Genomic DNA, 12,397 nt, shown 5'->3' on the forward strand with positions numbered 1-12,397 from the left:
CATTTAGACAGACACATGAGCAAGCAGGGAATAGAGGGATATGGACCAGGTGCAGGTAGATGGGAGTAGAATGGCATCATGGTCAGCGCTGACATGGTGGGCTGAAGGCCCTGCACATTTGCCTACATTTAATGTGCTCTATAAATGTGATTTATTGCAGTTAGATGTTATTTATTACACACTATTAGTACACTTAGGAAGATGATAAACAAAATCTCACAAGTCATGCTGAGCAAGTGGAAGTTTAATAATATACTGAAAGAATTAATGAATTATTAACAGTAAAAAAGCCTGAAGGTTAACTTACATGTGTCTGCTTGTCAAATATGTAGGCTAAAATTAGCAATCCATAAAGAAATCTAGAAAATATAACAATGATCATAAAAGAATGGCATGTTGGAAGGTATCCATCAGAATGTATTATTGTAGCATGTGTCTGTACAATTTATCACTGTGAGCCAGGAAAACACAAAAGAAAATTGCTTGAACTGTTTAAATGATATATTCACTGGGAGCCTATCCACTGTACAGAAATATGAATCACATGCACTGCAGACTAACATGACTTGGATGCCAATGTCACATTCCAGACAATACTAAACACATATTTAATATCCGTCGCCCATTTTTATCTGCATTCCAGAAACAAGGTTTAATTTTATGCAGTAATCTGTTTAAATCTTCAAACTATGCAGTTAATTCATATGCTTGTGATATATTTATTTTCCTGGTCTTTTCTTCCACGTTAATTTCACACATGTTAATATTTTTCTTAAAAGGCAGAAGAGAAAATATTAGTCAATGTATTCCTACCATCTAATGATTGCCATGAATTAGAAATTCAGCCACAAACATGTCCAAATTTTCAAAAGGTCAGTCCTTGCAGAAAGTGAGAGGGAGAAAACATCAGGAATCAAGAGCCACTGCCCTGAAATGCTTAAACCATCTCGACAAAGCAATAGGCAGAGAACCTTGGGTCACTGACAATGTTAAGTGTGATCTGTGTACCAGCAGTAAGGTGAAATAACATCCTCACATTACCTTGCAACTTCTACTGCATCGCTGAAAGATTTCCCCAGGGTTTCTTGGAGATTTGCCTGTCCGGAAGGATTGTGCAGGAATATATCGTGAAATACTACCTCACTCAGGACAGTTTTATAAATAAGATTGTTGACAAATAAAATTTAGAAATTACCTTTGCTTGACTAAAATGAAACTCCTTTGTCAGCAGAGATGTTCAGCTATTGAATTCAAACGGGTAAATGCTTCCAACTAGATAGGATGCAAAAGAATTTTAAATAAATGCATTGAACGTCTGTAATCACAGTTGTAACTTTTTGTCTGACCTGTTGTTTTGGTTAGTCACTGTAAATGGTTCACCTGTTGCTAGGTTTATTAGTGAGTGGTGCTGTGGAAGCACAAGGGATGCGTGGGGGATTGGAGACCACCAGTCAGTGGCAGGGGCTGGGTGAGGAAGTTGGTGGAGAACAGAAACATCACAAAGTAAGGTGTACCTGACAAAGTTTCCTGGAGAGGTGGTTTCTATGAGGAATGGAATGGGTTGGCGTGACATAGGAGATGGGTACAGTCACACAGCATGGAATCAGACCCTGTGGTCCAACTAGTCCACGCTGACCATGTTCCCAAACTAAACTGGCCCCACCTGCCTGCGTTTGGCCCATATCCCTCCAAATCTTTCCTATTCATGAACCTATCCAAATGTCTTTTAAATGTTGTAATTGTACCAACATCCACCATTTCCTCTGATAGTTCATTCCGCACACGAACCACTCTCTGTGTAAAACAAAAGTTGCCCCTCGTGGATGAGATGATAGAATCGGTGAAGTGCGGCCAGATAGTGAGGGCAATTATTTATGGCATCCAGAGATTCTACACTTTCTGAATTCAGTGGAAATGCCAGCACAGAACTGGAGGAGCTCAAACGAGGAACAATTAGAATGTTGTTATGAAACTTGAAACTTAAAGAAAAATTTTCATGGAACAAGATTATTATTTTGGAAGATGTTTTCTCCAGTGTTGGAGTTTGAAACTACAATAGACTGATTTTAGGGGAATAATGTTTATTGGATGAATCATTTTGAGCTCATCAGACATATGCCAGCCTTTCACCTCAGGAGAAAACAGTTCCCAGTGAGAATTCCAGACGCAATATTTGAGTAATTATAGTCAGACCCTTTAAAAATTTGTGCTGTTCTTTCTGGACCTGTTTTTAAACACAGACAGCTTTATCCAGATTCTTTCAAAGCCTTTGATTAAAAAAAAACCTGGAAATTTTGCTTTTATAAACGTGCTTTTGTATTAACGATGCAAAATTGACTGCAAATGTTTTGCCAATGTCTGCTAGTTTGTACAGGCAAAAGTGAGGACCGCAGATGCTGGAAACTAGAGTCTAGATTAGAGTGGTGCTGGAAAAGCACAGCAGGTCAGGCAGCATCCGAGGAGCAGGAGAATCAACGTTTCAGGTAAAAGCCTTTCATCAGGAATAGCAGCAGGAGCCTCCAGGGTGGAGAGATAAATGGGGGGAAGGTAGCAAAGAGTACAATAGGTGAATGGGGGTGGAGATGGAGGTGATAGGTCAGAGGGGAGGGTGGGGGAAGGTAGCCAAGAGTCGAGTCTGTTTCAGTACATGGTTGAAGAGCTTCAGGATAGAGGAGATGACCTGGGGGTTGCAGTGAGAGAGAGACTCACTGAGATTATTGTGGAGAGAGGAGGAGAACTTCTTCAAGGTAGCATCCTTGCAAGAGAATTCACAGCAAGGTTAAAATCAACTAGGCAAAAGTGAGGACTGCAGATGCTGGACATCAGAATCTAGATTAGAGACTGCTAGTTTGTACACTCTTATTGAAGTTAATACAAAGGCCTAAATGATGTGAAACTTGAAAATATTTATGTTCAAGGAGCACAAAGAGTCCAAATGTGTGCATGGAGAAGAAAGTCATAAGGTTAGCAGCCAGGTACAGCCAGCAGTTAAGGCAGTATCACATCTGATGGCTTTTATTAGTAGGCATTTGGAGTACAGAAAATAATTTGTCTTTTAATAATTGTTCAAGTGAGACCACAGCTGGAAATCTGAGCAGTTTGCTCTCCGTATCTAAGGAAGGATAGGCAGTACAGCAAAGGTTCACTACACTGGTCCCTCGGATGACAGGATTATTCTATAATGAACGAGTGAGTAAATTCAGTAAATTTATTCTCTGGAGTTTGAGAGAATGAAGGATGATCTCAATGAGACAGATAAGATTCTTAATGGTCTTTATAGGTTAGAGGCTGAGAACTTGTTTCTGAAGGCCAGGGTGTCTAAACAAGGGGGCACAATCTCAGAAATAGGGAACCAATAATTTAAAACAGATCAGGAGAAAATCTTAGAAATCTTTGTAATTCTTTACGCCGAAGTGTTGTGGATGTTCCATTGGTGAATACATTTGGGGGGCTGGTTTCGATAGGTGTTTGGGCCTGTTAATGAATCAAGGGAACTGGAGAGCCAGTGAGAGGTGGAGTTGAACCCAAGACGGGCCATGATCATACAGAATGGTAAAATATGGGCCACATGGTCCACTCCTGCTCCTAGTCTGCGTATACTAAACAGCAGTGTGTCACTACGTACTGAGGTTCTACCTGTCCCCGATGTTGCGAAGGATGGGCCTGGCCTCGCTGCTGCGGAACGCTCCGAGTAGTTGGACCGTTCCGTATCACCTGTCCTTCGTGGAGAAATTTATGAAGAAAAACACCTTTGACCACAAGTCCATTAGGAAGTGGTCAGCACGTAGTGTCCTTGAGACCCTTCGGGAAAAGGAGAGGGCGGATCCTATCGAGTGGTTCCCTGAGCAGACTGTCAAAGCCATTTGGCAGAATGCCTCATCGCCAGAACTTTCCAACAAGCACCAAGACATGGCTTGGCTGATAGTGAGAAGGGCTCTGCCTGTGAGATCCTTTATGCATGCCCGGACTCTCAGCCACACCGCACGCTGCCCTCGAAGCTCAAAAATTGCATGAATCCATGTATGATTCTGTAAATCCTTTTTTTAGATTAAAATCAGTCTAAACATTGGAGCACAGACAGGGCACCTGACACCTTAACTGCATTATCTGGGTCAACATGGCACCTAATGTTAAAATTCACTTGAGAATGTAACTTTAAGAAAGTTCTGGAATTTACATATGAAAGAACTGAGAATAAAATGATTTGGAGGTGCTGGTGTTAGACTGGGGTGTATGAAGTTAAAAATCACACAACACCAGGTTATAATCCAACAGGTTTAATTGGAAGCACACTAGCCTTCGGAACGCTGTTCCTTCATCAGGTGGTTGTGGAGGGCACAATTATAAGACACAGAATTTATAGCAAAAGTTTACAGTGTGATGTAACTGAAATTATACATTGAAAAATACCTTGATTGTTAAGTCTCTCATCTGTTAAAGATGTTAGTTTCACTTCTTTCATATGTAAATCACAAAACCGTTTTTTCAAAGTTACATTCGCAGGTTAACTGTAACAATTGGAGTCAGCCCAGATAATGTGTTGAAGGTGTTATGCCATAATGTTTAGACTGATTCTAATCTAAAAAATGAGTTAACAGAGTCTTACATGGATTCATGTAAACCAACAGGCCCATTCTAAAAGATGAGAGATTTAGCAAATAATCCAGGTCTTTTTCAATATCTAATTTCAGTTACATCACACTGTAAACTTTTGCTATAAATTCTGTATTCTATGATCTTATACTCCACAATCACCTGATGAAGGAGCAGCGCTCCGAAAGCTAGTGCTTCCAAATAAACCTGTTGGGCTATAACCTGGTGTTGTGTGAGTCTTAACTTTGGACACCCCAGTCCAACACCGGCACCTCCAAGTTACTTTACAAAGCAGTAGAGAAACAGCTGACACTGGGCAGAAGTGGTGGCGGGTGTTAGGGGGCTATTGAAGGCAGGGAAAGAAGTGAAAAGGCAGAGCTGCTCGAAGCTATTAACTGAAGGAGTGACATTGACAGTGGGTCAGTTGTTGTACAGAACAAGGAATAGGTTTGTGTTGAACAATGGAATGTGTAAACAAACAGTTACTCATTAGTTGAGGCCAAAATGTCTCTGCCATTGAAGGGTAGGACTTACCTTCCGTTATCTGGGGATCTCGTGGAACTTGACAAGGAGAGTGAAGCAGATATTGAGTGTGGATGAGGACATAGGCTAAAGTGTTTTGGAGATATTAAGGTAGCTAACAGTAGAGCGGAATAAAAATCAAATCATTGGAAGTTTAAGCTTCACAGGGAGGTGAGAAAAGAGATCTTTCTAAGAGAGAACGAAACTGGGATCAAAGTCAGGTAGCACTTCAACGTTTTGGTCAAATGACAGTTGTATGTATTCTGATACATGTCCCTGTTATCATTGTGAAATACACAGTGCAGTATCTTCTATAAAAGCAGCAATGTTGCGGTCCAACACCTATTCTGAGGAATTATTAATGTCAGCTAATTTGCCTGATTGGATTTGCCTCCAGTATCTCAATACACCTTGCTGTTAAAAAACATCCTGTCCACCAGTCATTTCCCTAATGATGTGTTGACAAGATGCAAAACTGTCTTTCACAGAAACAAGGAAATATTAGCTTCCAACAAGTAAACATACTCCCCCAATATTATCTGGCCTGTCAACAGCTCCCATCTACAAAGCGTTGTAAGGAAATCTGTGTTGCACATTTCCAGAAAAGCAAAGGAAGAAAACACACCTAAACAACATCTTTAAGAGGTTTTCGTACAATGAAAGTGGAAGAGGTTTTGCTGTAATATAGCTCAAACCCCAGGGAATCTAACTCATGTCCCATTACAACACTGTCCTGGATGATAGTACAGATCCTTACTGAAGTGAATACCCAAGCGAAACAAAAACTGTGTTGCTGAAAACAGTGACATGAAACCAAAAGGTCTTGCGCTCATCAGGATAGACACAACAATGTTAAATCATCAATAAATTCACACCCAAGGAGAAACACAGATTCACTTTATTGGAGAGTTGACTCTTGATTGAGTGAAGCAGTGTCATGCAGGAAACTACCAAGAAATTATAGGCAGCAGGTTATGCAGAATTTTTAAAGAAATCTGTTGACAGGATATGGCCGTTGTTACAACAGAGAATGCTGGAAAATCTCAGTAGGCCTCATAGCATCTGAGAAGAGAGGAAGAGATAATGTTTTAAGCCCAGTATGACTTCTTCTGAGCTGAATGGCTCATACTGGGCTCGAAATGTTAACTTTGCTTTTCTCACTACACACTGTGCCAGGCCTGCTGAGTTTTTCTCTAGCTGTCTGTGTTTGTTTTGGATTTCCAGCATGTGCAGTATTTGTTTAATTATTAAAGTCCTGATTGCACAGAGGCAGTAACAGCAAACCACATGCTGGAGTCATGTGTAGGTCAGATCAGGTAAAGATGGCAGATTTCCATCCCCAAGGGATAAAGTGAGCCAATGTGTTTTTTTTAAATGAGAATTGACAATGATTGCAATATGATACTCCCAATGAGATGGTTGCCATCCAGCTATTTATTCCAGTTTTTTTTACTGTCAGCTGCGATGGTCGGATTCAAACCTTTATCCCCAGAACGTTAACCTGGAGTTTCAGAAATACTAGCCAAGTGGTAGAGGCAGTGTGTCACCAGCTGCTTGAACCGATTCCCTTTGTTGGCAGAGTACAGGTCCCTGTGCAGAAATTTACACTTGCTAGGAGCAACTGATAGATTGCTGTCAGTTTGGCTATTCATGCATTCAGGATAGTTCAACAGTGGCAGTGCCCCTACCTCTGGATCAGGATCAGCTACCTTATAGATTTCCCTTATTTAACCTGTTCTGAGATTACACACCTCTGGAGTGGGTGGGACTTGAAGCCAACTCTCCTGACTCAGAGGAGAAAGTGAGGTCTGCAGATGCTGGAGATCAGAGCTGGAAATGTGTTGCTGGAAAAGCACAGCAGGTCAGGCAGCATCCAGGGAACAGGAGAATCGACATTTCGGGCATAAGCCCTCCTGACTCAGAGGCTGGGATACTGTACCTTCAGAGCCATCATGGGCTACCTCACAAGTTTGACCAATTATCTTCAATTTGTTGTCAGTGTGGCTATTCATGCACTCAGGATAGTTCGACAGTGGCAGTGCCCCTACCTCTGGATCGGCTTGCACGGGTTTAAGTCCTATTTTCTCCAGAAGTGTAGAAAATACCTGCAGCTTTTTAAAGAAAAATGGACGTGAGCTTGTGCAATAATAGTGCATTTGATTCCAAAGAAGGTTTTATTAGATGACTTATTGCTCAGGTGCAAACTGTTGAAAAGAGGCAGCATTTTTGGCCAAGGTGAGGCATTGACAGAATCTGGCGATGAATGTTTGAATCTGTTTGGGAATGATGACCCATGCAAATCTGTGGGATAACTCAGCAAGAGCTCCTACAGGACACAAAGGACTTATGGATGATTTTGGAAATTGGAGGGGATGGGAATTATCCTTGAGGACATTGCAGAAGTAGAGGTGATAATGGTTGCAGAATCCAGATATTGAGGCAAGGTCAGAGCTAGCAACGTTGAAAAATGGACAGCAAGTAACCTTAGTGGTGGATGGAAGGGAATGTTTATTTCAGAAGGTTACTCTGGTTGAAACAGTGTGCAGAAGTTGAACACAATCTCCCTGAGCCTAACAGAACTACAAGGGAAGGTGAAATCAGTAGCAAGAATGTACACTTTTAAACAGGGCTGAAAAAACTGATTACAAAGACCTAATGTAATGTGTGGAGATACGAAATGATGGCCCATCCATAACAAACTATCAGTTTGAAAAGACAGAGATGGCATTGAGAAAAATGAAGAACACGTGGGTATCTTCAGCATACAAAGCCACCCGCCAACTGGAAAAAGAACACATCATCTTCCACTTTGGGACCCTACAACCACACAGCATCAACATCGACTTCACCAGTGTCCAAACCACTGACCTGCTGGGCTTTTCCAGCGCTGCACTGTTCGACTCTGACTCTCCAGAATCCGCAGTCCTCACTTTCTGCTGGAGCGACATTGGAACAGGCAACAGGGGAACAGCCTTAATGAGGAAGACCATGGAGGAAACAGATGTTTTGATCAACTGTGTAGCATGTTGAAGAGGCAGGAGGGGATAGAGTTTTGTAGGAATTGTGCGGAGTTTCTTGTGAGTCCATCTGCAGTTGGCAGGATGGAATGCTGGCTGATAGGCATTAACAGAATGGTGGGAGAAGTGATTGCGCAGTTTCTAGGTAATCAAGTATTCATTCACTTTGCCAAGACTGGGAGGGTACAGATTGGGAAATGGTTGAAAAGGGAAACCTCTGAAGGTAGGGAAGGTGCAGCAGCACAGAGATGTTCAAGAAGGGAATTTGAGTGGGCAAGATATTAATGTTCTTCAGACACATTTTGCTCACGAGGTAATGACTGCAGTGCGTTCAGCGATTTACTGCAAAGCAACCCTTTACATGTTGTTGCAAAATACCTACTTTAACCCTCCCCAAACATGTTCAAATTCACTTGAAATTCTCAAGTACAGTGTCTGCATGGGCTTCCTCCAAGTGTTCCAGGTTCCTCCAACAGTCCAAAAATAGAAAATAGAACATTACAGCGCAATACAGGCCCTTCAGCCCTCAATGTTGTGACTAGATTAGATTAGATTAGATTACATTACAGTGTGGAGACAGGCCCTTCGGCCCAACAAGTCCACACCGACCCGCCGAAGCGAAACCCACCCATACCCCTACATTTAATGGAATGCTGGCTGATAGGCATTAACAGAATGGTGGGAGAAGTGATTGCGCAGTTTCTAGGTAATCAAGTATTCATTCACTTTGCCAAGACTGGGAGGGTACAGATTGGGAAATGGTTGAAAAGGGAAACCTCTGAAGGTAGGGAAGGTGCAGCAGCACAGAGATGTTCAAGAAGGGAATTTGAGTGGGCAAGATATTAATGTTCTTCAGACACATTTTGCTCACGAGTTAATGACTGCAGTGCGTTCAGCGATTTACTGCAAAGCAACCCTTTACATGTTGTTGCAAAATACCTACTTTAACCCTCCCCAAACATATTCAAATTCACTTGAAATTCTCAAGTACAGTGTCTGCATGGGCTTCCTCCAAGTGTTCCTCCAACAGTCCAAAAATAGAAAATAGAACATTACAGCACAATACAGGCCCTTCAGCCCTCAATGTTGTGACTACCTGTGGAATCAATCTGAAGCCCATATAACCTACACTATTTCATTCTCGTCCATGTGCCTATCCAATGAAATGCTGTGCAGGTTATTGGCCATGTTAAATTACACATAGTGCCCACGGATATGTAGTTAGGTTGATTTATTAGATTTGATTAGGTTCCCTACAGTGTGGAAACAGGTCCTTCGGCCCAACAAGTCCACACCGACCCTCTGAAGAGCAACCCACCCAGACCCATTCCCCTACATGTACCCCTTCACCTAGCACTGCGGGCAATTTAGCATGGCCAATTCACCTGACCTGCACATCTTTGGATTGTGGGAGGAAACCAGAGCACCCGGAGGAAACTCACGCAGACACAGGGAGAACGTGCAAACTCCACACAGACATTAGGCATGGGAAATGCAGGGTTACAGGATAGGGTAAGGGGCTGCTCTTCAGAGTTGGGCTGAATGGCCTGTTTCCACACTGTAGGGATTATACGATACCCACAGAAGCACTCTGGTTTATTATGCAACTTTGTTTCTTAGGGGGAGGATTCTGTCGGTCAACCATGGCAACATATAGAAAAGCTTAGGGAAAAAAACACACACAAAATTACAAACCTGCTGAATATTTCAGTTCCCTTATGAAGCAGTGCATGTATTTTTTGTATGTTTCAAGGACAGCACAACACAATTGGTAAAATTAATTTATTTCTATGAGTTACCTGCAAAATTAATAAATATGATAAAGAAATGCACTGGAATGGCAGTTGCTACGCACCAATACTGAACTTATTGCATCCCCACTCTCATGGGCCTACATAGCAAAGCATCAGACACTAAAACAAATGGAAATATTCTAAAAGGTCTTTGCAGTTGTAGATTTACTTATAAATCCACCCATTTCATTGATAAATGCCAGCATTGCCTTAGCTTACTACTGTAACCCTCCAACAGCCATTAACCTGGAGGGTAAGGTACCCTTCATTGAGCTACATAAAAAGGAATGTGCAACCTTAAAGCATTGAGTTTTTTTTCCTAATTCAATGGATCCAAATGCTTCAAGAACACAAAGAGATCAAACAATATTTATATTTGTGCTTCGAGTTACTCTCTTCCTGTCAACCTAGTACAATTCTGTTTGCTGTCTCCTGATTATAATTAGGCCAAGACCTTTTTTAAAGTCTTATTATAAGAACCATAAGGTCTTGCTTATATTTCATTTCATATTTCATCACCAGAAAGATTTGATTTTTGAAAGATGTAAGTTTTTTTTAAAAAGCCATTTCCAAAGCAACTGCAGAAACTGAAAACAGCTTCAGAACAGGGCGAATAAAAATCATGATGAAGTGTGCAACTAAATGACCAGGTCAACAATGAAAGTTCACCCATTTAATACTTTACTGTAGTAGTATTGCAAATATTCCACCAGGTGGCAGGACATCCAAGAGGATCACTGTTCTGCTCCTTATCATGATGTTTGCTGAGAATGAATCAGGATGAGCAGGGGCCCCACAGATCACAGCCATGGAGTCATTGTAACAGTAGCCTTAAGTAGACAAAGGTTTTCTTTATGATATCACAATGAATCAGCTGTAAAAGTGTAAAGCACATTGCCTCCTATTCACCTGATGTGTCCGTTTCCTTCATTATAAAATCCTTCCCACCCTTTACACTGTTCGGAAATATAACTTTCCTCGCTGGACAGATGGTCACCTTTACAGCATTCATATTGGCCGAATTTCAAAACGTGTAACAGCATTCAACAAAGTCAGGTGCCCACCCTGGTGGACTTGTAGTAAGCTACTGCCTGTCTGTGTCTAATAACCGTGCTCGCCAACATGGAATAAGGGAGCACTAGTATCCAGTTCTTTGTAAACATTTGTTCCATCAATCTGAATCAAAAATTAGGCTTTAAATCACACTCATGGGTGTTTTACGGCTTATTGTGAAGGCAAAAGTTTATAAAAATCACACAATTCCTGGTCGTCACTGAATTCAGGTAAAAGGTTCCCTTGACTCAAGTATCTCATCAGCTCCAGACAGAATAAACTGTGGTATAACAATGATAGATGACAAGTTCTTCACCAGAGTAAAATGGTACAATCCATCACGGGACCACTTCCAATGGTTGACAGATCTTGTTTTCAATAATAAAACAATTTCAATGGTAAAAATATTCCAAATAAAAAATTAAACTGGATGTTCATTTGTGAGCAACTTCCCCTGAGTAACATATTACTCCATCCTCGATGACCTTTACAATGCAGTAATGTGAAACAGAAACTATCAGCACAGTTCAGCCAGAAGGGAAAGTCCATCTGTGCCTCCCTCTAATACTGCATTACTTTAGCACCTGATTCTGTGTTGAGGGCATCTCTGGTAGGAACAGGGGCCCATGACCACACAGTGATAGGTCCATTCATGATATCGCCATAACCACGTCAGCAAAGTGAGATCCTGTTAGTTTCTGGCTTGGTCCAATCAGTTTATGACACACCATGGAGTTTCATTCAGGTCACATTCCAACAGGATGTTAATGATGAGGCAGTGTACCCCTTCAATTGTCAGCTCAGATCTCGACACTACGCTGTACTTCAGGGTTTTTAAACCACCTTCTTTGTCAATTTTAAACTGTTCCTGAAGATAAAAGAAATGACACACACACACACAGATATTTTTAAAAACAGTAAATTTAGCATCTTCCCAAGCCCGACTTTGTACCTTGAAGAAGATGGCAGAATCAGGTATTATTCAACAAAAAAAAACTCCAAAGAGCTGTGGATGCTGGAGATCAGAAACAAAAACCGAAATTGCTGGAGAAACTCAGCAGGTCTGGCAACATCTGTGGAGAGTCATAGTCATAGAGATGTACAGCACGGAAACAGACCCTTTGGTCCAACCCGTCCATGCCGACCAGATATCCCAACCCAATCTAGTCCCACCTGCCAGCACCCGGCCCATATCCCTCCAAACCCTTCCTATTCATATACCCATCCAGATGCCTTTTAAATGTTGCAATTGTACCAACCTCCACCACATCCTCTGGCAGCTCACTCCACACACGCATCACCCTCTGTGTGAAAAAGTTGCCCCTTAGGTCGAGAAACAGTAAATGTTTCAGGACCCGTGACACCTCCTGAGAACTGAAGAAGGGTTCTGCGGAAGTGTCACCAGACCTGAAATGTTAA

General features: G+C 41.7%; 1 protein-coding gene across 8 annotated transcripts in view; it reads right to left on the reverse strand.

The window, feature by feature from the left end:
- Nucleotides 1–305: 305 nt before the first annotated feature.
- Nucleotides 306–12,397, reverse strand: part of b4galt7 (xylosylprotein beta 1,4-galactosyltransferase, polypeptide 7 (galactosyltransferase I)) — a 52,506-nt gene continuing 40,414 nt past the window's right edge. For 4 of the 8 annotated variants that reach the window (XM_043704040.1, XM_043704039.1, XM_043704041.1 and 1 more), the window contains one exon: nt 6,965–7,226. In XM_043704040.1, the coding sequence (XP_043559975.1) occupies nt 6,978–7,226 (249 nt within the window). In that variant the 3' untranslated portion in view covers nt 6,965–6,977. Of the gene's footprint in view, nt 360–6,964; nt 7,227–7,983; nt 8,088–9,899; nt 11,847–12,397 lie in introns of those variants that run through there. The other 4 variants (XM_043704045.1, XM_043704042.1, XM_043704044.1 and 1 more) reach the window with 4 other exon arrangements.

This window comes from Chiloscyllium plagiosum, chromosome 14 (genome assembly GCF_004010195.1).
Source record: "Chiloscyllium plagiosum isolate BGI_BamShark_2017 chromosome 14, ASM401019v2, whole genome shotgun sequence".
NCBI classification, from domain to species: domain Eukaryota; kingdom Metazoa; phylum Chordata; class Chondrichthyes; order Orectolobiformes; family Hemiscylliidae; genus Chiloscyllium; species Chiloscyllium plagiosum.